This window comes from Carcharhinus amblyrhynchos, chromosome 23 (genome assembly GCF_965287045.1).
Source record: "Carcharhinus amblyrhynchos chromosome 23, sCarAmb.v2.hapA, whole genome shotgun sequence".
NCBI classification, from domain to species: Eukaryota; Metazoa; Chordata; class Chondrichthyes; order Carcharhiniformes; family Carcharhinidae; genus Carcharhinus; species Carcharhinus amblyrhynchos.
Genome location: NC_137346.1, coordinates 6,349,904 through 6,375,594, shown reverse-complemented (window position 1 = coordinate 6,375,594; position 25,691 = coordinate 6,349,904). Strand labels below are relative to the sequence as shown.

Here is a 25,691-nt window from a genome sequence, read left to right as displayed (position 1 = left end):
TAATTACCCACTGATTAATTGTGATGCAGAGTGAGTAAATGGAGAAAAAGGAATGAAATTCCTAAAATCTATATAGGACTTTTTTCTCTAACAATAACAAAATAGTGGGGATAGGGTAAATATAAGGAGACTGTTGTAGTTAAGGGGTGAAAGACAAAAGACCATGGATACAAGATTAAATCTTATTTAGAAGTGAAAGCAAAAAAAATTTTGCATGGTTGAGGCTGTAGAATTCACTTCCCAAGTTAATAATTGTGGGAGAAACTTGGTCAGCATTCAAGATCTGATTGGGTAGGTGGATGAAGGCAGAGGTTGAAGGGATATGGCAGTAGTGTGATTCGAACTGTTTAATTTGAGAGGAAAGACCCCAACAAGGATTGGTTGGACAATTTGGACAGTTTCCAGATTGAAGTTTCTGTGCCTCAATGTATAATCTAATCCTAACTGGGTGAAATTTTGAGTATACATTAAACAACAATAACTTTTTTTTCCCCCCACATATGCTGCACTGTTTTATGTTTAAGTACAGCTTTTAATGTTCAACTCCTGCTTTGGTAGTAATAAGAACATAAGAAACAGGAGCAGGAGTAGGCCATCTAGCCCCTCAAGCCTGCCCTGCCATTCAATAAGATCATGGCTGATCTGAAGTGAATCAGTTCCACTTTCCTGCTTTCTCCCCATAACCCTTAATTCCCTTGTCTATCAGAAATCTATGTAACCGTGACTTAAATATATTCAACGAGGTAGCCTCCACCACTTCAATGGGCAGAGAATTCCAGAGATTCACCACCCTTCGAGTGAAGAAGTTCCTCCTCGACTCTGTTCTAAACTGCACCCCCCCCCCCCCCACCCCGCCAATAAGCGGGAAGAATCTCTCTACCTCTACCCTATCTAGCCCCTTCATTATCTTGTAAGTCTCTATAAGATCCCTCCTCAGCCTTCTAAACTCTAACGAATACAGACCCAGTCTATTCAATCTCTCTTCATAAGCTAACCCCCTCATCTCTGGTATCAGCCTGGTGAACCTTCTCTGTACTCCCTCCAAGGCCAATATATCCTTTAGCAAATACAGGGCCCAAAACTGCACACAGTACTCCAGCTGTGGCCTCACCGGTGCCCTGTACCGTTGCAGCAAGACCTCCCTGCTTTTATATTCTATCCCCCTCGCTATAAAGGCCAACATTCCATTCGCCTTCATGATCACCTGCCGACTGGGTTTTTGCAATTCGTGCACAAGGACCCCCCAGGTCCCTCTGCACTGTAGCATGCTGCAGCTTTTCACCCTTTAAATAATAATCCCTCCTATTATTTCTACCAAAGTGGATAACCTCACATTTGCTAACATTATACTCCATCTGCCAGCTCCTCGCCCACTCACTCAGCCTATCTCTCTGCAGACTTTCCGCGCCCTCCACGCAATTCGCTTTTCCACTTATCTTTGTGTCATCAGCAAATTTTGTTACCCTGCACTCAGCCCCCCTCCTCCAGATCGTCTATGTAAATGGTAAACAGTTGAGGCCCCAGCACTGATCCCTCCGGCACTCCACTAGTCACCAACTGCCAGCCAGAATAGCACCCATTGATTCCAACTCTCTGCTTCCTGTTAGATAACCAATCCTCAATCCACGCTAACACTTTACCCCCAATTCTGTGTACCCTAACCTTCTGCAGCAACCTTTTGTGATCTAGATCCTTCTGCAGACTCTCTACACCCTCCGCACAATTTGCCGTTCCACCAATCTTGGTGTCATCAGCAAATTTCGACACCATACACTCGGTTCCCTCCTCCAGATCATCTATATAAATGGTAAATAGCTGATTGCTACTTCACAACGCCACAGAACCAGATATGATTTCTGGCTTGGGTCGCTCTGTGTGGAATTTGCGTGCTCTGTCTGTGTGGGTTTCCTCCAGATGCTCCGGTTTCCTCCCACATTCTGAAAGACATGCTGATTAGATGCATTGATCCGAATAGGCAGTGGACTGTGGCGACTAGGGAATTTCACAGCAACTTCATTGCAGTGTAAATGTAAGCCTTACTTGTGACTAATAAATAATCTTTAACTTTAAACAAAGAATCAGTCTGGGTGGGAAAATAAATGTCAAAGTAGTAATTGTGGGGGACCTTCCCAACAATAACTACCCTGTAGGACAGAATCAAGAAATAATGAGGGCTTGTTCATTTCATTTTATTACTCATGGGATGTGGGTGCCACTGTCTAGGTCAGCTGTCTTCTTGAATGACGGGTACTGCAAAAATCATGGGAGGCTTTGATCATCATATACTTTAGACAATTCAAATTGGCAAAGGTAGCTTTGGAAGATGAATTCATAAGAATGTATTTGGGATAAAATACATTTTGGAACCAACTGGGAAACAGGCTATGTTAGATCTGGTAAAACAACGATTGAAGATGCTGGCGTTGGACCGAGGTAAATACGGTAAGTCTCACGAAACCAGGTTAAAGTCCAACAAGTCCATTTGGTAGCAAAAGCCACCGGCTCCCGGAGCACCGCTCCCCCACCAGGCAAGTGGGAGCCCTGCAAATGGAATTTAATGTTGGCAAGTGCGAGGTGGTCCACTTTGGTAGGAATAACGGTAGGAAGGATTATTACTTATGTGGTGAAAAACTGCAGCAGGCGACGGTGCAGAGGGACCTCGGGGTCCTTGTGCATGAGTCGCAAAAACCCAGCCTGCAGGTGCAGCAGGTGGTCAGGAAGGCGAATGGGATGCTGGCCTTCTTAGCGAGGGGGATTGAATATAAAAGTAGGGAGGTCTTGCTGCGGCTGTATAGGGCATTGGTGAGGCCGCAGCTGGAGTACTGTGTGCAGTTTTGGGCGCCATACTTACGCAAGGATATTTTGGCAGAGGAGGTTTACTAGGCTGATGCCAGAGTTGAGGGGGTTGAGCTATGAGGAGAGGCTGAATAAACTAGGCTTGTACTCGTTAGAGTTTAGAAGAATGAGGGGAGATCTCATTGAGATGTATAAGATGATGAATGGGATGGATAGGATAGAGGTGGAGAGACTCTTCCTGCTCAAAGGATAGTAGGACTAGGGGGCACAGCCTTAAGATAAAGGGGGGGGGGGGGGGGGGCGGTTTAGAACGGAGTTGAGGAAGAACTTCTTCACTCAAAGGGTGGTGAATCTGGAATTCTCTGCCCGTTGAAGTGGTGGAGGCTACCTCGCTAAATATTTTTAAGACGCGGGAGAGGGGATTAAGGGTTATGGGGAGAGGGCGGGAATGTGGAACTGAGCCACGACAGATCAGCCATGATCTTATTGAATGGCGGGGCAGGCTCGAAGGGCTAGATGGCCTACTCTTGCTCCTATTTCTTATGTTCTTATCGAACGCCTTCTGGAAGTCCAAAAACACCACATCCACCAGTTCCCCTCTGTCCACCGCACTGGTCACATCCTCATAGAAATCCAGTAAGTTCGTTAAACACGACTTTCCCTTCATGAATCCATGCTGCGTCTGCTTAATCATTGAAAAGGTGCTATTGTTGAGTATTGGTGTTTGGTTGACGAATGTATGCTACAATATACCAATCACTGTCTCTCGTAGTTTTGCAGTCATAGATTGTTATAGGGGTTGCTTTATAGAAGGAAAAAGCTTGTGTTTATCTAGTGACTGCCTTATCTTCCAGTTGTCCCAATGCATTTTATAGCCAATGAAGCACTTTTGAAGCGTAGTCACCATTATAATGTAAGAAATGTGGTAGCTAGTTTGTGTACAGCAAGCTTTCATAACCAGAAATATGATAATGACCAGATAATATATTTAGTGTTATTGAAAGACGTTGTAATAAATTGATTTATATGGGTACTCGGATACTTTGCTGCATGTGTAGTTTGTTTTACATTCATTCGTGTCATTGTAAATTTCCTGTTTAGATTTGGTGTGGAATGAACTATCTCAGCATATTGAGTCTGACATTAAAAAAGACAATTGGAGTGCGAAGATTAATGTATTGAAAGTATGAGCCGTGATCTAAATGACCCTGTCCTTAATCCTGGTATGATCGAGTGAAAATATTTCCACCTGAATTTTTTTTATAACGTTAGTGCAGTAAAAGGGTGGTAATTAATGAAATGAAAGTGTTTTGCCCTGTTGGAACGCGCCCACATACACATTGATGGGAAAATGTAAGTTGTGCATTTGCTTTGTTGGCTAAAGGTATTTTGGTTCTAAATAAATTTGACAGTTTCCCATTCTTACTATGGTTTTCTTTACAACTGACAAACTAAAATATTACCTCAGCCCCTTTTTGGCACTGTGCTCATTTGGTTACTTCATTCGTTGGTTATGTCATTGCAGGTGGAGAGCTCTTTATGCAGCTGGAAAGGGAAGGAATCTTTATGGAAGACACTGCTTGGTGAGTAGAGCATTACTGATACTAGAAGCACAATGTACAAATGGGCCATTTGGTCTGTTATGTATCACAAGCCCCTCCTGTTCTACTGCAACAAGCACTATTGCCATATCCTATTCATAAACTAAGACTTAGGAGCAAGTGTAAGTCATTTGGCCCTTTGAGCCTGCCAGGCCATTGAGTAAGATCATGGCTGAGCTGATCGTGGCCTCACTCCAGTTTCCTGCCTGCCTCCATAATCCTTGATTTCCTTGTAAATCAAATAACTGCCTAACTCAGTCTTGAATATATTCACTGACCTAGCTTTCACTGCTCTGTGGGGTAAATAGTTTTAAAGATTAACGACCCTCTAAGAGAAGAAATTCCTCCTCCTCTCCATCTTAAACTAGAGGCTAGTTAATATGAAAAAGAAAGACTTGCATTTATTTAGCACCTTTCATGATCACTGGCTATCCCAAAGTGTTTTATAACCAATGAATACCTTTTTAGAGTGTAGTCATTATTAGTAATATAGAAACAACCACAGCCAGTTTGCACAAATAGTTCTCAAAGCATTATGATACAGTCAGATAATCTCTCTTGTGATGTTGACTGACAGATAAACATTAGCCAAGACACTGGACCTAACTCCTTTTTAAATTTTGCCCTCACCCAAGAGGGTTAAATGTCTTATTCAAAACAGTAGTGAGGTACTTTTAGCATTGCACTTGAGTGTCAGCACTGACTTTTTTGCTCAATTTATGCAGTGGAACTTCAGCCCTCCGTCTTCTGAACAGTCACTTACTTAGCTTCACCTTAAATTATCTAAGCTATTTGCTTTGACCATGCCATGTGATAGGAAACTCCAGATTCTAAATATTCTTTGGATACATAAATTTCTCATGAATCTCTAGTGGATTTATTATTGACTACCTTGTATTCATAGCGCCATATTTTGAACGCCCCAAAAGTGAAAACATCCTGTAAAAGAGTTCAAATATGATTGAGCTGCCTGCATTTGGATTCAATTTGGGCATCTGACTTAACTGTTTCCTTTACTGATGATAAATCTTGAGGGATGTGGTCTGCAGTTCATCTGATTTCCAATCAAAACACATCTGAAACAAAGCATTTACTGAAGTGTCAATTGGATGGGAGCCTAGAATCCTTTTCAGTTTGATTCCGTGGGAATACTAGGTTGGTTGTTTCCTCATTGTGGCCTGCCTGATGATTCAGATCAGGCTGCTTGAAAAGTCCTTGCGTTAACAGAGCTGTTGCGTGTAGGAAGTGGAAGTCGTCATGAGTCAGTTCTGCATGAGGATAGATTGCTCCTGTAAAGTCACAGTTCTGGTGGTTTTGAGATCAACATTGCACTACATGGTTTGAAGAGATTGAATTCTAGTTTGAATAAATCCTCCAGGTGGAAATGTCACTGGAACAAAACACGTCCAGAGTAAGGGTTGGATTATGGTGTTATCTCCAGCAAATGAACTCGCTTATAAAAAAAAAAGTGAGATATCATAACGTTTATGAAGTTTTACAACTGCATTTCTACCTTTTATTATTGCATATTTCAATTTTTGAAAATTCTTCTATCAAAAATTTTAAAAACTTGCTGCCACATGAATGTTTGAAATGGATAACTTTAATGCATTTAAGTGGAAGCTTGATGCACGCATTAACAAGAGAAAAGGAGATGGGGCCTTGTAGGGGGGGAATAAGCTTGTGTGAAGGGCAAGCATCAGCATGGACCAATTGGTCGGAGTGATCTATTTCTGTTCTTTTCCCTTGTGGCTGATCTGCATCTCAATTCTGTTTACCTGCTGTAGCTCCAAAGACCTGATACTTAATAAAACCCTCCAATTCCATGTAAAAGAAGATGGTGAACAGGCTTTGTGCTCAGATAATACTTGTATTGTTTAAAAAATTCTTGGCTAATTCACTGTAGACAACTCGAGTAGAACTTCATTAATTAGAAACTCTGTTATACCAAGGGTTGGAACTTTATTTACCTTTTTTATAAGAAAGTTTTGATTATCTGGGTAAGTTTCCTGAATTCTTGTATTGTAATCCTCTTTGCCCAGATTTATTTCTGTGACCAAAATAGTGGTTCCAGCTTAATTCAAGGCTGCTCGAGTGTCTGCAGTAGCTTATTAGCAGACGTGACAATCTTATTTCATTTACTCCATTCCTTTTCTGCCTTCCACTACCTTTGCTGCTGCCGCCTCATTTGCTGGGCTCTGATTAGGAAATGATGAAAATCAACTGGGCTTGGCCCTCAATCCATAATTACTCCATATTTTTATCAGAATGCAGAACAGGGTATCTTGGAAAGAAAGTGTTCCCAGCCATGTGCAATTGAGTAGCGCAAAACTTGGAATCAGAGTTTAGGGGCAATTTCTAACCTGGCTCGATTTCCAAACTAGTTTGAGACTGGTTTTCCTTTAAGACTGCACTCCAGGGAGCTATTTTTCTCATGAGTCAAAATGTATTGGCAGATGGCCACCTCCATTCCGTATGTCATATTGTATCCAGCTATTAATGTGGGTGCAGTTAATTCCTGTAAAATGTTGATCAACCTCTGCTTGATCTATGTTCTGTTTTCTTGCCTCTGACCACCACCCCTCATAGCTGAGAGAAAGCCCTTGTGTGTAGTGTTGGGAAAGTGAATTTCCACTTAACCAATTAGTACTCCGGTGCATTAAGGTGCAAAGCTGGGAAAGTTGCTCTTTGAGCAAACCATTTGAAACACTTAAGAACTGAAGAAATCTTAAATTGGGAAACTGGCAGCTTTCGTAATATAAATTATTCTAAAGGCGATAGCTACAAATTTGAATAGTAACACTTTACAATGGGACAAATGGCTGTTCATTCAAGAACATAAGTTTCCTACTATTTCTCGATTGGAATTTATCCAATTAACAATTAGAAATATACAGAGAGAAAAATCTCCTAAATTTAAACAGAAAACAGATCCAGAATCTGAGAGGTGATTGTTGAAATTACCTATGTGCCCAGAGTAGTTAACATTGGCAGGATCTTGGATGCTTCAGCCAGTCAAGAAGAGAAAAGCCATCCTGGACCATTTGTGTTTGCTTCCTATTAGGACTTGTCATAGAATAGCATTGGCTGCAAATTGTGGTTTTGAGGAGGAATGAGGAAATAGAATTTAAAAATGCAAGGCATGTACCAAATTGCCTGCAATTCATTGATCATAGAAGGACGAGGGTTTCATTTGTCAGCACATAATTTAGATGTTAAAATTATCCCAAATGAGCTTTTTGGAAAGGGAAGATCAGAGATCCAAAATTTCTCAAGTGTATCATGAAATAGCCAGATGTAGTTCTTCTTATTTCTGAGTGATGTACGATTAATTGAGATGAACGCATGTGACAACAGGAGGCCTGCTGCTGCAACACTAGATCAGATGTCATGGGGTGAAGACCGTTAAAATTGTGAACTCTCTTGACTTACGATGGATAGCTGTGTGAAAATCTTGTCATTTTACTGAGATTGTAAATTATCTATTCATTTTGTTACAACTTATAACTGAATAGCTAATCTGAATTTGGAAGGTATTCTGCATTGGTAGGTTAGGATGTGAAGATGCCGGCGTTGGACTGGGGTAGGCGCAGTGAGAAGTCTCTCAACGCCAGATTAAACCCAACAAGTTTATTTGGTAGCACCAAATTTTGTGCTCCCAAATAACCTGTTGAACTTTAACCTGGTGTTGTGAGACTTCTTACTGTTCTAGGTTAAGACGTTAAAAGGTATGGTTACTGGCATACCATTTCCAAGAAAAAGCTGTTGTGTAACTTTCTTCCTCTCAAAATTAAAAATACTAATGCTTTTATTTTCCCCCTCCTTCCTACAAATCAAGTTTTTATTTAGCGGAAATCTCAATGGCTTTGGGGCACTTGCATCAGAAAGGTATTATCTACCGAGACTTGAAGCCAGAAAACATCATGCTGAATCATCAAGGTAAATAGAAACCCAGCAATTTGGGCACAATAAGCTGAGTGCAGCCGTGGCTGCTGAAGAAATTTTATTATTTTTATGTAAGCTTCATTTTGAGTCAAATTTTTGGTATTTGCTTATCTTAATGAAATTGTGCTTAGGAATTTTATAGGAATAGATTAAATGTGCTTCTGTGTAAGTTTGATAGACAAATTGCAAAGATCATGGGCAGGTTTGCCATTGGCTGGCGACAGGATTTTCTGGTTCCCCCCACTGTCAAAGGGGTTTCCCGTTGAATGTACCCTTGCTGCCAGGAAACCTGTGGCAAACATGTGCCATTAGTGTGAACGACCAGAACTACCCAGTCCCCATTTATTAATTTAATATCAGTTGTTGCATTAAAAGTTGATGTGAAACACTGTTACTTTGGTTCTTTCTCAACTGCTTCCGGTATAAAATAGTTCCAGCGTAGTTAACATTTTAGTCTAATTGTTCTAATTCTTAGATGTTGCAATAACATTTTAATTTTTAAAATCTCAGGCATTCCTGTGAAAATGTATTTTCTTGGCTTCGGTACACCTCTGCTCTTGTAATAAGTGCTACAAAAACTACATAAATGTTGTATAGTGGAAAATCTTTTCTTTCAAAAATATACTTTATTCATAAAAATTTCAAATAAACCATTGAGATTCTACATGTCTTTGCATTGCCTACAGTGCAGAATTAAACCTTTTTACAGTTCTATACAAATTACAGTCATAACATTTCAAACCTGAAAACTATATACATGCCTCAAAAATTACTATGTGCCGTTATTTCTCAGATTGGCACACAGTTGCGCAGGTCGAAGGTGTTCTGCAGTTCCCGGGCCCTCGGTCTGCCTCCATTAAAAGGCCTTACAGTGTGGCCTTTCCCGAACCACCTTTTTTCCAAAAATATACTTATAGTGGAAAATCTAGTCACGTTAGACATTTGAAACTGCACCATATCACACCAGTGTTGTCATTAGACTTGAACAGGTCAAAATCTGTAATCCCCCTCTTGGATGGTCTTGCAGAAGTAGTTCTCTGCTACTTTGTCCATGTGGTTTCTCAATGTGTGAGCTGTATTAGAATTTGCTGCCCACCCAAACATTAAGTGCATCATATCGTAGCGCTACCCTGTCCTATTCTTGGCAATCATTTATGTTCCTGAATAGCAATCAGGATTAGGAACCAGGAAGTTGTATTTAATTTCTTTTATCCTAATCAAATACAGAGATGTTAAGGCTACTGCTGAATCCTCTCTACAGCTTAAGTTACTCCACCGACCTTCACCTGCTGAACCACGGGTGGATCCTAAACCGAGATTTTCTCACTGTTCTGGTAGATTTCAAAGAAATAATTTGCATAATGTTTACTGAAATTCCAGTAACAGCGTAGCACAAGGCAAACAGGATACAGATTTGTTTCTGTAACTGCCTGCATTGTCTCAGTTTCCCTGAAAGTTGAAAAAAAAAATTGCGAGCATACTTTTCCAAACTACTTTTTTGAGGTCAGCAACATCTTGAGTGCAGGTCATTTGACTACCCTTATCTGGATATGTTCTGTGCTGCTGCAAAGGCTTTTAGTGACCACCTCATTTGCTAACACCAAGTGCACAGTTTGGTGTTTTCAACAGTGCCAACCTCCAATGAGGATCATTTTACATCAAATAGTTCAATCATTGAATGTCTACAATTCGGAAAGGGCCATTTGGTCCATCGAGTCTGCACCAACTGTCTGACAGAGCATCTTACCCAGGTGCACTCTCCTGGCTTATCCCTCTAATCCTGTATATTTACCATAGTTAATCTCTCTAACCTGCACATCCTAGACACTAAGGGGTAATTTAGCATGGCCAACCCACCCAATCTGCACATTTTTGGACTGTGAAAGGAAACCTGAACACCTTGAAGTTCACACAGACATGGGGTGAGTGTGCAAACTGTACAGTCACCCAAGGCTGGAATTGAACCCAGATCCCTGGAGCTGTGAGGCAGCAGTGCTAACTACTCTTGCCACCATGCTGCTTAATGCAATACATAATTGCAGAAGTTGACCTTGATAGTTGGCCTAAAGAGGTAATTGACTTTTTGTATTAATTTGTATGCGTTTATACAGTTACATTATTCTCATTGTCCCAGTGCCTGAAATTGAATATAAAGCATTTAAAGAAAACTGTCAGAGGACTTAATAAAAGTGAGACTTTCAAGAATTGATTTTATTTCACAAATACTGTCAATACAAAGTCTGCCTTCCTTATTAAACTTTTACAAAAAACTTTGCAATTAAGAATGCCTGACCTGAGTGCTTTGGTTTAAATAGCTTCAGTTGAAGAAGGCTGACTGGACAATTGGTAGAAATGTATGTACACATAGGCATGGAGCTCGACTGACTCTTTAATTCAAAATGATGCAAATAAAGAGTAACCACAGCTTCACGCTTGTGTGGTAGCATAATATCAAGTAGGTTGATTGCGGCAGCCCCACCTCTAGTCTTCTGAGTTGCTTCTCTGTTGATGTACACCTCTTGGCATGCATGGCCCATGTACAAGGTTGTGTCGACAGGTAGGAGATTTACAATGGAGTGTTTTGATATGAAGATCGATACTTGCTATTATTACAAGTTTGCATGGACATTGATAAAAGATTGTAGAGCACCAATTGAATATACTCAACTCAAACTGGTTACCCTGTGAAGTCCATATTTGATCCTTTTTGGGTTGACTTTTTACTTGGTGGTACGTGAAGAGGTTAGGTTTTAGTAAGGGTTATAATTCAGTATTAATGTGGAAGTCCCACTCCATATGACCCTAAAAGAGTTGCAGTTTGTTCTGCAGGTGAATGTAGTAAAACAGTAATATTGAGTGTTAATGTTTGCTTACTGACCACCTCACTTCACCCCAAGTGCACATGCACACTTTATCTATCATATGTTAGATTCACTTGGTGATATCAGGGATGTGAAACAGAGGAGAGACCTGAGGTACTGGAGCTATTTCCTTTGGCTCTGGAGATTTTTTGGAGGTTGAAAAAAATTACGAATTGTGATGGTGAGCCAGGGAAGACTATTTATTTGCTCTTGGAATTAGTGAGGAGGGTCACCAGTTTAAGAATGAGAGAAGTTGGGGCAATTATTTATAGTGGATTGTTAGAACAATCCACTATAAATAATTTAGTGCAGCAGAAATAGTTAAGACAGTGACCATTGCAGCTTCCAAGGAAATATGGGGTGAATATTTGAATCAAATTGAGATGCGTGGTTATAGAGGGGGACTGGGCTAATATGAGTTTTGGATTGTTTTAGCAAATAGCAAGTACAGTGGTGGACTGTACAGCTTATTATTGTAAACTTCTATGATTTTTCTGTGGTGTGCAGTTTATGTGGTAGCAGGTTGTATCATGCTTTCTGTATCTGTAGGCAGAAGTTAGGTTTTCCATTTACCTAATCTTGTACTCCCAGCCCATGATTTGCATCTCCAGTGTAGGGGACACTAACATAATTCTCTGCAATGCTACCTCTTTTTGGTTGATTTTCTTCCCCTGGTGCAGTTGACTCCTTTTGTACTATACTTCAAACTGGCATACCACATCTACCCATGTGAACAATGTATCTCCTGCCACCTGTAAACTCAAGGGCATCTTTGGGTTGGCTGGATTCCTCCCTCAGACATCACTCCTAAAGTGGGGCCTCTTCTCCTACCTTCAACCACTGCCTCTGGCTTGAAAAGAATGTGCTGTTAAGTAGCCCAACCCATGAATAAGCTGTATATCTCTCACTGGGAATGAAAAAACACAAGGTAACTTTGGGCAGAGAATAAATTATTGAATAAAGTAAAGGAGAAAAGAATTGGGTAGAGATGCAAAATAACAGAGTTAGAAGAGAGAGACATCAACATAAAGTTGATAGTATATCCTGTGACTCACTTTGAGCCACACTACTATAGATCCTTTAAGCAGAGTAGAAAAATTAATTTGCCTGTCATGTCATGTTTTGTTAGATGCAAATCAGTTATTAACATGCTGATTTACTTCTGATTTAAAGTCTGAAATTAAATAATGCATTTTCATCTCTGACCTTATCTCTGATCGCTTTTGCATATCATTTTATTCACTGGAAGGATTGTCACTAGGAAGTCTGTTTCTTAACTTCATAATCTCTTTTGCTTTGGAGTCAATTTAACATCCAGTTTAATATACATTGTTGTGTTGCTAAAGTTTTGCAATTTTTGTTTTTCAAACCTATATTTCAGATCCTCTCATATGTCTCAATTTAACTGCATATTTCTTTCCAAAACTTAAATTGTTGAAAACACAATTGTTAATCTACTTGAAGAAACCTGTTTTGGCAAGTGCCAAAACTCACCAACTGCAGCATAAAATGTTAAAATTTAAAAATTTAAAGTTTAAAAACCAAATCTTGATCTAATTTGCTCTAATGGGCAACTACACAACTTAACATAACAGTAAGGACTTTGTTCTGACTTGCTTCTTATTCTAAATTAGCTGATCAGATGTGAAGTGCTATGTTTAGTCACAGGAAAGAATTAGCTAGGTGTTCTGCGTCTGTTAAGTATCCATGGCCCTTTCTGGAACTGCTGCATTCATGTCAAATAAGGACATTATTGAACTCTATTCCGATGCCCTCTGAGGAGCCTGATGGCATTTGCTGGACACGATTATGTGAATAATGGCCAATTGGATCAGGTCTTAGCTTCCATGGGAATTGTAGCACAACCAAAATCAGTATTTTCAGGATAAACAGTGAACAGAAAATACAAATAGCCAATATTGGGGTGAGATTACAAAATTGTACTTCAGTGTATAGGTTCAGGTGATACTGGTTATTGGCCAAGTGTACCCTACTGCTTAGAATTAGGTGTAAGTTGGCAGCTTGAGGTAAACTGGATGCCCAGTGTTTCTTGAATTGTTTGAACCCTGTAACCAGATTGCTGCCTTGTAATCCCTCAAGAACACACTCTCCTGTATGCATTGCAGTCACCATTGCAATTATGTTTACTTCTTATTTCAGGGCACGTTAAACTGACAGATTTTGGATTATGTAAAGAATCTATCCATGATGGTGCAGTGACCCATACATTCTGTGGCACAATTGAGTACATGTGAGTATATTTATTTTTGAAGGTATTGTTTGGAAATATGGTGACTACAAGAATGCCATCCACCTTGAGGACTTTTTTAAACCTTTTCTTCCTAATAATCATATCTGTAACTGGATTATAAAGAGCTCAAGTTAATGAGAGTCTATTTGAGCTTGCTTAGTAACTTGAATTTTCACTGTTTTTCCACTTGTTGGCTGTGATGACTGGCTGGAGATCTTAATGTGGTTCTCTCTAGACCTCTGCTTTGATGATCAATACTATTTGAAATCTTTGCGAGAGAGAATGGTCACTTGTTGGTTTTTCCCAGATGCAAGGTCAAGATTGGAAAATATTTAGGTCAGCTGTAGTCAAGGTGTCACACATCTTAATCATATCACAGTGCAGCATGTTAGAATTCCAGTGAAATTCAGGCCTTAACGGCTTTTAAAAATGAATGTGTCTCATGAAGATATTGGTATGACTCAGTCATTCTTTTACACACTGTGAGACTTTAAACCAATGCCTGTTTGCTTCCCCTGCCAGTTCAAAAAAAGTTCCCATGGCATAGCATCAAGTTAACCTGACTGACACACTTCCCTCACCAACACCATTAGGACTTTAATTGATCATTTTTCTCACAGTTCAATGTAAAGTAGCTACTGTTCATATTAGATACAATTTCAATTTGGAATAATTCATTGAATATGAAGTGCTTTGGGAATTTGATACACATCAAATTTACATTTATTTTATATTTTTCCTGATATTGAGAACTAGTTTAAGCTGATTTTAGTGCCGTGGGTAACTTGCATTTCGATATTTTGATTCCTTGTCTATTGAAAAGTGTCTTTTTTTGGTACTTCCCCATCTTTTATCTTTTGCTGAAAGTTTGAGATTGCCCCAGTTGCAACATTCATATTGGCAAGGCCAACACCAGTCTGTGGTCAACTTGGCACCTTCTGTGCTGAAAATGACCCTACCACTCTGATGCACTTGAATGATGATGTGATGTCCTGGGCAGTGTATCGCCCTGTTGCTATTTCGGAGAAGCACTTCCTTTAGAGGAAATTCTATGTCAAACTGAGATGCAACTCAGAATAAGATCCAGTATTGTAGCAGTTCTTGGGTTTCCTCAAAATTGTACAACTTGCATGCCCCTGATAGGAAAACCTACAAAGATTTGCATCCTCCTCCCCCATTTCAATGTTATGCTGTCACATATGGAACAAAATTAAAGAGAAATGAAATCCCCCTGTGCCTTTCCTTTTTCTCACAGGGCGCCTGAAATTTTGATGAGAAGCGGACACAATCGTGCTGTGGACTGGTGGAGTTTAGGAGCCCTAATGTACGACATGCTGACTGGAGCGGTAGGTGCACAATATAAAAACCGCGTCCTTTTGATCCTTTCGCTGTGCAGATATTAGATATCACTAACATGCTGTAAAACATGGTGAGGAAGCGAGTAGGCAGTGAGTGGCTCAGTAAATCTTAATGCGGAGATGCCTGTGTTGACTGGGGTAAGCACAGTAAGAAGTCTCTCAACACCAGGTTAAAGTCCAACAGGTTTATTTGGTAGCTCAGGCTTTCGGAATGCCACTCCTCCTTCGGGTGAGTAAACTCTTCACTCACCTGGAGAAGGAACGACACTCCAAAAGCTTGTGCTACCAAATAAACCTGTTGGACTTTAACCTGATGTTGAGAGACTTCAGAAAATCTTACCATGGCGTCTCAGTAAAATTTGAATCGCTTACCCATTCACTTGTACTTATCTCAGACTGCTGATATCTGAGCTTGGTGTTATGACTTCGGATTTACGTAACAATGAAGCAAACAGGAAAAACAAGTAGGTGAGCAACATAAGCAGAAGTAGTCGCCCTGGGCTTTGTGAGACACAAGTGACTTGCAGCATATCGTTTTAACCTCATTGCTCTTCCTGATTAACGGTTGATGTCGATAGGTGCTAGTCATATAATCCTGCTTATTTACAAGGCTGATGTTCCAAGGTTTGGCTGTGGTAATTGTACTTGAAGAAAAGAATGGTACATCAGCAATATTTAACGGGCATTCCATTGTTTTTAAGAAATTGTAGAAATGCAGAGATTTTTGTTTTTTCTAGGTCCCATTCTTCTCCCTCCTGTGCTTTACCTTTTGTGTTGGTGTGATGGCTGTTCAACGTGTGTTGAAGTAGTCTGACTCCCATTGCCTTAGCTGGATTTACAATATCCAATCTTTTGTCCCCCTAATCTCCCTAAAGTGCACGTTTAAATCCTTTGGACTGCAGGATTAATTGATCTGTTTTGTCTTTGTTTTTTTTTTGTAAATCATCTTCGGGTAGTCTTGATTTTATTTAATCCAGACATAAATTGAAGTCCCATAACAAAAGACAAGTGATCATCTCATACCCACACTAATTCCCTCTCCAATTAGGCAATAATTGAATTTTCATACCTTAGGAATGGTGTGACCAAATTGGCCATCTTTAAGTTGTGTGGCAGACGTCTGCTACTTAACTGACACTGTTTTTTAAACATTTGGTGTATGGAAAAGATAGTCAGGTGAAAGGTACAGTGAAAATTCAGTAGAATGATTGCAAGATTGCCGTGAATGCTGAAAAATGAGTTACTGTATTGGATAATAGTTTATTGGGGAAAAATATTTTAAAATGGTGCAAGCCTTTGCTGGTAAATAAACAGTGAAATCATTTCCACAGATAAGTGTATTGGTGAGAAAGGGACACAATTTCAGTTTACTAGTGGATTAAAAGGAGGATGCTAATTAATAGGTGATAGAAGTAATAATTATCTATCTTAAGAAATTCAGTTATATTCATCTTGCCCCTAAATGATTCCTTTTAACCCTCAAATAGCATCACGTTATTCTTTAAGGTCTTGTTCTAATACTGATCAAAGCACTGTTTTTGATTTGCCAGGGTTTGTAGCTTATTTTAAACATTTCTGTAGTGGCATTATTGGAACATTATGATGGACAGCTGTTATTGTTCAAGTCAGAAACGGCAAAGTGTTTTATGGAGCCCACCTGGATCATAAATTTTGCATCTTGAATTTGGCTAGGATAATATGTTTCACTTCATGATTCAAATGGCCCACGAGGGAGGTTTTATCAAAGTTTATTTAAGACTATAGTCAACATGTATAGTAAGAAAATTAGCAAGAACTTTTATCAATTACAAACAAGAAACAAAACCACTATAGATATATTTGTTATGGGTTATATATTAATGTGTGACATAACCAGAAGGGTTGCTTTCTATGGTACGTTTGTAATAGCTGATGAGTTGTGATGGACATGCCAAATTGCCTTAGCCTTTTGAGAAAATAAAGGCATTGGTGGGCTTTCTTAACTATAGCATCGGCCTGGAGGGATCAGGACAGCTTGTTTGGTGATCTGGACACCTAGAAACCTGAAGCTCTTGACCATTTCCACTTCATCCCCATTGATGTAGACAGGCATGCCCTCCACAGAATTCCTGATCGGTGACTATCTCCTTCGTTTTGTTGACACTGAAGGAGATATTATTGTCATCACATTAACTCACCAGATTCTCTCTCTCTCCTGTACTCTGTCTCATTGTTTGAGATTCGACCCACTACGGTGGTGTCATCAGCAAACTTGAAAATTGAGTTGAATAGGAATTTGGCCCCATTGTCATAGCTGTATAAGGATTATAGTAAGTGGCTGAGGCCACAGCCTTGTGGGGCATCGGTATTGAGGATGATCATGGAGGAAGTGTTGCTATCCTTACTGATTGCCATCTGTGGGTTAGGAAGTTTAGGATCCAGTCACAGAGGGAGGAGCCAAGCCCGAGACCATAGAGTTTGAAGATGGGATTTGTTGGAATCACACTGGTGAAGACTGAGCTGTAGTCAATAAATAGGAGCCTGACATAGACGTCTTTGTTATCAAGGTGTTCAGTGTAAGGCCACGGAGATGCTGTGGACCTGTCGCAATGATAGGCGAACTGTAGTGGATCAGCGTAGTCAGGGAGGCTGGAATTGACTTGTCATGACTCACCTTTCAAAGCATTTCATAATGATGGATGTCAGAGTCACCATAGTTGTTAAAGTACACTGCCTGGCCTTTCTTTGGTACAGGGATGATGGTTATCATTTTGATGCAGAAAGAGACCTCAAACTGGTGTAAAGAGAGCTTAAAGATGTTTGCGAATACCCCTGAAAGCTGGTCTGCGCAGGATCTGAGTGCTCAACCATATACACCATCCAGGCCAGTCATTTACTGGGGGCTAACTTTCAAAAAGGCTGATCAGACTTCTTTGGTCACCTCGCATACCGGTTCAGTCGAGGCTTCCGGGGCAGAAGTTGCACTGCTGCTGACCTCTTGCTCAAAATGGATATTGATTATGTTGAGCTCATCGGGGGGGGGGGGGGGGGGGGGGTGCATTGGTGCTGGCAATTCTACATACCTTTATTTTATAGCCTGTTATTTCTTGCAGACCATGCCATAGTCAGTGGGAGCCTGTATGGCTAGCCTCAGACTCGAGCTTAGTCTGGCACTGTCTTTTGGTATCTTTGGATTTCTTGTAGGTCAGAATCACCTAACTTGAATGCCTCAGACCTGGACTTCAGCAAGCAGATATCCCTGGTTCATCTATGGTTTCTGGTTGGGAAACAAATAGATTTGATCCTTTGGCACACAGTGGCATTGATATTTTCCCCACTTTTTTAAAACCTCCCTTTTTTACATTAAGAACTTTCGAAGATAAAAGATAGACTTCTAAACTAAACTCTGTGATGCTTTCAAAAATGTCAAGCAACTTCATACACTTTAAAGTATGCATCTCTACTGGGATATGCACAATAGTTGCAAATATTTTAATTTTTTTTGTTCCTAACCATTAAGTTGTGATCATATACAAAGAATCTACAAACAGAGCAATTATAAAGCTTGTGCCCAAAAAAAGCCTGTGGGTAAAACCTAAAATCGTAAAATATAAAATAATTTTTGTTCAGATTTCAGCTGTTTTCTTTGAGTACAAATTATCAACATGAGGAATTTTGCAATACTTTAAGGAAATACCTTAAGGGAATATAATAGGTTTGACTCCTATTCCAGAATTAGAAACATTTAAACTTTGGGCGAATTCTATTCAATACTCCTGTGTCACATCTGTGCTGTAAAATAATCGAATTGTCTTCTGCAGTTTCCACTGTTTTATTCTCAAGCCTACACCAGCTTTTTGAATGAGAGCGGAGGGGTGGGTGGGGGGGCGTGGTGTTGGTGGGCTGGGCTGAGTAAGCACTGACTCTATAAGTGATTTAATTATCTCAATCACTTGAATGGCTCTTGGTAACTTGCTGAAAAACAGGGTGGGCTGAGGCATAAATTGCTTCCCCCTTTCTTGGAAGTGGAGAATTACAAGATGAGGAAGGATAGGGAACAAAAATAAACTGGTAGCTTTGACAAGTTAGATACCAGATAATTTTCATCTTTTATATTTAAAGCATTTATCTTGACTATTAGTTGGTAACTTCCAATGGTTGATCAGAAATTCTTAAGATCCTTCCTTGACACTTAAAATTTCAGTTTTTTTCTTTGGTATGAGTTGATTTGTTTTTTGTTCCATTTTTGTTTAGCCTCCATTCACTGGAGAAAACAGGAAGAAGACAATTGATAAGATCCTGAAGTGTAAACTGAATCTGCCACCCTACCTCACACAGGAAGCCAGAGATCTTCTTAAAAAGGTATTCTGTCCAATTTTCCTCCTTGTGTAAGCTGGCTTATAGTGGGAAATTCTTGGTAAAAATGGTTACTGACGGGTGTGATGAATAAGGTAGGCACTGAGATCTGGCCTTAGATTTTGATCAGCTAATATAGTCCTCTCCAGTCCTATGCTGTGTAACATTGGATGGAAAAGTGAGCCATGGAGTAACTATGGTCGCTGATTTTTTTGATCTGTTGAACTGTATTGAGATCTCCATATTGCTTGAATTTGAGCACAGGCATACGTAATTAATTAAATCAAACTACTTAAGAGCAGAGCTAAATGTTCCAAATGCAATGCCACACTAAATTTGGAAGTGTTTATCGTCATTTCTTAAATAGCATTAAATAGTGCTCCTGTGCTCACTGAGCAACTCTGACAAAGGGTCATCCAGACTTGATGTTAGGTCTATCCTCTCTGCACAGGTGCTGTCAGACTTGCTGAATTTTTCCACTATTTTCTTTTTTTTTGTTGGTATAGGGTCTCAAAGCTGAGAATTCCGTGCCTTCCTCAGTCCTCCTCTTGTTACCCTGAAGATCATTCAGCCTATCCTGTTGTTTATTTGGACCATAGCTGATCTGTACCTTAATCCCAGTTGCTCACCTTAGTTCCCCTTCTCTAAGAATCACAAGGGCTTTTGAATATTATTACTTTATTTTCTTCTCTCCATCAGACTGGAGGGACTGATTGTGGACAAGTCCCCAGGACTGGATGGAATGCATCCGAGGGTTCTGAAAGAAATGGCGGAGGTGATAGTGGATGCCTTGGTGGTTATTTTCCAAACGTCGCTGGATTCTGGGGAAGTGCCGGAAGATTGGAAAGCGGCTAATGTTACGCCGTTGTTTAAGAAGGGTGCCAGGCAAAAGGCAGGGAATTATAGGCTGGTTAGTTTAACGTCTGTTGTAGGTAAAATGTTAGAATCCGTCATCAAGGAGGAAATAGCGAGGCATCTTGAGGGGAATTGCTTTAGCAGACGCAGCATGGTTTCATTAAGGCGTGTCTGACAAATTTATTGGAGTTCTATGAGGATGTGTCTAGGGCAGTGGATGTGGTCTGTCTTGATTTTCAGAAGGCGTTTGACAAGGTACCTCACAAGAGGTTATTGCAGAAGGTAAGGGGGCATGGAGTTGGGGGTAGGGTGTTAGGGTGGATAGAGGATTGGTTGTCAAATAGGAGGCAGAGAGTGGGGGTTAATGGGTGCTATTCAGATTGGCGGTTGGTGACTAGTGGAGTGCCCCAGGGGTCGGTGCTGGGGCCTCAGCTATTTACCATTTATATAGATGATCTGGAGGAGGGAACTGAGTGTATGGTGTCAAAATTTGCTGATGACACCAAGATTGGTGGAATGGCAAATTGCGCAGAGGGTGTGGAGAGTCTGCAGAAGGATCTAGATAGGGTGGGCGAATGGGCCAGGAACTGGCAAATGGAATTTAATGTTGGCAAGTGCGAGGTTGTCCACTTTGGTACGAATAATGGTAGGAAGGACTATTACTTACGGGGCGAAAAACTGCAGCAGGCGACGGTGCAGAGGGACCTCGGGGTCCTTGTGCATGAGTCGCAAAAACCCAGCCTGCAGGTGCAGCAGGTGGTCAGGAAGGCAAATGGGATGCTGGCCTTCATAGCGAGGGGGATTGAATGTAAAAGTAGGGAGGTCTTGCTGCGGCTGTATAGGGCACTGGTGAGGCCGCAGCTGGAGTACTGTGTGCAGTTTTGGTCACCGCACTTATGCAAGGATATTTTGGCCTTGGAGGGAGTGCAGAGGAGGTTTACTAGGCTGATACCGGAGTTGAGGGGGTTGAGCTATGAGGAGAGGCTGAATAAACTAGGCTTGTACTCGTTAGAGTTTAGAAGAATGAGGGGAGATCTCATTGAGATGTATAAGATGATGAATGGGATGGATAGGATAGAGGTGGAGAGACTCTTCCCGCTCAGAAAGGACAGTAGGACTAGGGGGCACAGCCTCAAGATAAAGGGGGGGTGGTTTAGAACGGAGTTGAGGAGGAACTTCTTCACTCAAAGGGTGGTGAATCTCTGGAATTCTCTGCCCGTTGAAGTGGTGGAGGCTGCCTCGCTAAATATATTTAAGATGAGGGTTGATAGGTTTTTGATAAGCGAGGGGATTAAGGGTTATGGGGAGAGGGCGGGAATGTGGAACTGAGCCACGACAGATCAGCCATGATCTTATTGAATGGCGGGGCAGGCTCGAAGGGCTAGATGGCCTACTCCTCCTATTTCTTATGTTCTTATGTACCACTAACCCTTCTAGATATGATCCAGTTGAAAGTACAATAGTCAAAGGGTCAATTCATTTTTTAAAATTTAAGTTAATGATTCTTTTTGAGTGTGACCAGAGGATAGAATTGAAATGGTGGTCTGAATGGCATTTCACCAAATTGAGAGAGAATCTGAAATAGCACCTTCACAAATTAAGCCAACGATGTAAATATTTGAACTGCCCAGACCAAGTAAGCTGACTTCTGCTCCATGGAGGGAATCCAGTTAAGATGGGTATATTTTGTTCACAGCCCCTGTTAAAGCATTGGGTTCAATGCTTTGTAAATGGGACAGCATCACTTTCATGAAACTGACCATTTTTTTGAACACATTTAGAAATTTAAACAGTCTAAAGTCGCTCACCTAGCTTTCAAATGAGATAAAACATTGTTAAAGTTTGTATTTTTTTTATTTTTAGCTGCTAAAAAGGAATGCTTCATCACGCCTTGGGGCTGGAGTTGGGGATGCAGCAGATGTCCAGGTATGTTTTCAGCAGAGACTGTAAAATTCAGAAGGGGGGGGTGGGGGCGGGGTGGGAGTGGTGACAGTGGTTAGCACTGCTGCCTCTCAGTGCCAGGGTTCGATTCCTGACTTGGGTCACTGTCTGTGCGGAGTATGTATGTTCTACCCATGTCTGTGAGAGTTTCCTCTGGGTGCTTCAGTTTCCTCCCACAGTATGAAAGACCTGCTGGTTAGGTGCATTGCTGTGCTAAATTCTCCCTCTGTGTATCCAAAGGGGCACCGGAGTGTGGGCGACCAGGGGATTTTCACAGTAACCTCATTGCAGTGTTAATGTAAGCCTACTTATGACACTGATGAATAAACTTTAAAGAACCCTTGTATCCTTACTTCCTTTAGTTCTCCAAACATGGGTTGACTGAACTGATTTAAAATAATTGGTGAGCTTCATCAGTTAGATAAATTAATTGCAGAAGTGCCATCTTTAACACATCTGAAATAAGATCGCGGAAACATCAGGGTTGAGTTAAAATTACTCCTTTGACTATGATTGGCACAAAGACCACCACTTTATACTCTCATCAATTTTACCCTGTTGTTAATTCAATTTCTCTACTATTTTCTGGCATAGTGCCTGTTTACAGCTAATTCCTCTAAAAAGGATTAAATGTTTAAACAAATATTTCAGCATGCATCAAAAAATGAAGTGTGGAAGAAAGAAGAGGGCTTTTTGTTGATTATTTTTTAAAATTTTCATTTTAATCTTCGAGAATAATTATTTGAAAGCTCCTCCTGTGTTGCTTAGTATAATTAATTCATCAGAAGAAAGTGTCCCAATTACAAACCATTGTCTGTGAAATGTTAGATGTTATGTAACGGGTGATACGGTTGTTGTCAGCTGGGCAGAACAAAACTTAAATCCATATCCCACTTGTGATTGCTGTCTAGTCACGTGGTAGAAATTGAGAGATGCTTGAGGGGAAGGAAAGGATCATGATGGGCTGTGCTGCACCTGTGAACAATCAGCCTACAATATTCACTAGTTCATATCTGAAGAATGGTCTCTTGAGCAAGGTTGGTATACTGTGTGCAGAGGTTTGATAATGACAGGATGTGCGAATATTTGTACGTAAACTTTAAAACACTTCGAACACTCCATTGCACGTAATGGTGGCAGCAGAATCCATAACAGCTTGTAAAAGGGAGGTGGATAAATAAGTGAGTTGTTGAATCGTGTTGGTGAGAGGACTAATGGATAGTTGTTTTGAGGTGGTGGTTGTTTTTGGGGTGGGGGGGGTACATTGGATCTGACAGGGAAGGAGCTTGGGGAGGAAACCAATTTTCCCAGTTGTTGGCTGCCTGGTGTGAAAAGCCATGTTAACTTTTCTCTCTTCCCTCCCCTGTAGCTTAAGGCTTTTGGTGTTTATTGTAGTATGTGTCCCTACTCAATCTAGGAATAAAATGTGTGCCCCTTTCCCCCTACTTTTTGGGCTAACCAGGCAATATACAGCTGTCAAAAAGTTAGAAGTTAAATCTCCTAGCATGATATGTTTGTAATTGGTTGTTAATGAGTAAAGCCTGTGTCCCAAGCTGAACGTCCATTAAATTTTTTTTTGTGAGTTGCTTGTTCTCTGCTGCATGATGATACAGCTGAGATTGGTATGGTACTACCTATGTTTTATGTCGGTGGTGATAGTACTTTTAAGAACTAGGTTTCTCTGAAAGATATCTGATAATGTACAAACAGTCCAAAAATGTGCATGTTAGGTGGAATGGCTATATTAAATTGGCCATTAGTGTCAGGGGGATTAGCAGGGTAAATATGTGCATTTATGAGGATAGGGTGAGATTGTTGTCGGTACAGACTCGATGGGCCAAATGCCATCCTTCTGCACTGTGGGATTCTATTAGCTTACTTGGGAGATAAAGCAGTAGGGGGAAAAAAAATCACCAGAAGAGTTAATTGTAGGGATTTTTAGGTATGGTTCTGTTGCAGCAGTTTTATTTTAGAGCAACCTGGCTGCAGAGCAGGGGCCATCCCTCCCTGGCAATGTTGATTTGAAATTCCATGTGCTGGCTAAAAGAGTATAAACCTCTTGTTGACTGAAGGACTCCTAACAGTAAGTTGAACTTCTAAGGATAATCAAGCGGAGAAGTGGAAGAGAGTTTTCAATGTAAGACTGCAGAGTTAAAGGATATTCAACCCCACAGAGTTCTGATCCGAGGTTTAAGGTGCTACTGATGCCTTTTTTGAATGGGGATTCTACAACTGTGGAATAGTTGTAGAAAATTTGAAGGGAAAACCTTGCTGGAAATAAATGGAAGGTCCATGAAATCTCAACCTTTATATGAATTCTCTAAGCAGTCTCAGAAAAGTCTGACTAGAGTTCTGGAGTTTTAGGCCAAGTGACTGTTGAAGGAAATTGACGTTAAATCAGTTTAGAAAATGAGTAACTTTGTTCACCGTACTTTTAATATCTTTAACATAACTGACAATTTAAGATAATGTAGTTATTCATGTCCTTTTGATTTTTGTTTTGTATAATTCTGTTGATTTTTAAACCATGAACTTCATTCTTTTAATAAATATCTGGTCTTAGGATTCTTTTTAAAAATAAACTTACTGGTCCCCAACAAAAACGTAGCAATGTGAATTTATGTAAGCATCATATCACATTCTTAGGATGCCCCAAGGTATTTCACAGCCATCTAATTACTTTTAAGAGTTTTCCACTGTTGGGTAGACAAATAAAAGTCTATTCGTGCTAAGCAGGTTCCCGCAAACAGCAGATGGGACCAACAACTAATTCAGATATTATCTATATATGGAATTCTATCTTTGAATGCAGACTGTTTTAGGTACTAATGTAATGTTTTTAATTTGAAATTTTGTTTTTTTATTAATTCACTTAATTAATTTTAATCCAGGCTCATCCTTTCTTCAGACACACAAACTGGGAGGATCTTTTGGCTCGGAAAGTTGAACCACCTTTCAAGCCATTTCTAGTAAGTGTAATCTTACCCCTTCCCATATTCTGTTTCTCAGTGTTGATTCATGGGAGTGCTTCCCTGCTGGTTTGCACGTCATTTTTCTTGTGTGAGCCTACTTAATGAATGTCAGCTAACCATTTGGCCATTGCAGGGCAATGCAGTTGAGCCTAACCATATTCACATGTGCTTACTTCAATCAAAGATTGCTATAGAGTGTTGGGAGCAGAGGATCCTCCATTTTCCACTTCCTAAGTCAGGTTAATGGGGCTAATTATAATATCTATGTTGCTATGGCTGAGATCAACCACTTCAGCATAGACATTGCATAGAACATGGGATCTTCCAGCTCTGTACAGATTAAGCTACCTCTGGGTTTCTTGGAGGATTTTAACAAATATAATCTATTTTTTAACCAAGAGGGGAATGACTTGCTAAAAATTAAATTGTGCTGTTATGATTGGGTATGGACGAGTCAAATGATTCCCCTCTTTTAGCTCTTGTTGTTTGACTGCAACAGTTTTTTTTGTTTTGAAAAGAATATCTGAATTCAGTATTTAATTGCATGGTGATCAGACAGGCTTTCTTGTGTTTCATCAGAGGTTAGCCTTATTATACTTGGACATGCATGCACTCTCTCGAATGGACACACTTGTTCTCACTAACCCCCACACCCCCGACCCAATTCAGAGGGTAGCTTTATTATACTTGGACTCCCACGCGCTCCTATAAATAGATTACAGAATGGAAAAGGATCAATTAATTGAATTAGAATCTAGAAAAATAAGAATGGTTAT

The 25,691-nt window shown here is 40.3% G+C and overlaps 1 protein-coding gene across 2 annotated transcripts in view; it reads left to right on the top strand.

The window, feature by feature from the left end:
• The window catches only part of LOC145357542 (ribosomal protein S6 kinase beta-1), a 79,475-nt gene that overhangs the window by 36,435 nt on the left and 17,349 nt on the right, over positions 1-25,691 (top strand). For both annotated transcript variants that reach the window (XM_080211000.1, XM_080210999.1), the window contains exons 6-12: positions 4,322-4,379; positions 8,236-8,336; positions 13,364-13,454; positions 14,710-14,800; positions 19,046-19,153; positions 21,866-21,928; positions 24,835-24,912. In XM_080211000.1, the coding sequence (XP_080067126.1) occupies positions 4,322-4,379; positions 8,236-8,336; positions 13,364-13,454; positions 14,710-14,800; positions 19,046-19,153; positions 21,866-21,928; positions 24,835-24,912 (590 nt within the window). The remainder of the gene's footprint in view (positions 1-4,321; positions 4,380-8,235; positions 8,337-13,363; positions 13,455-14,709; positions 14,801-19,045; positions 19,154-21,865; positions 21,929-24,834; positions 24,913-25,691) is intronic.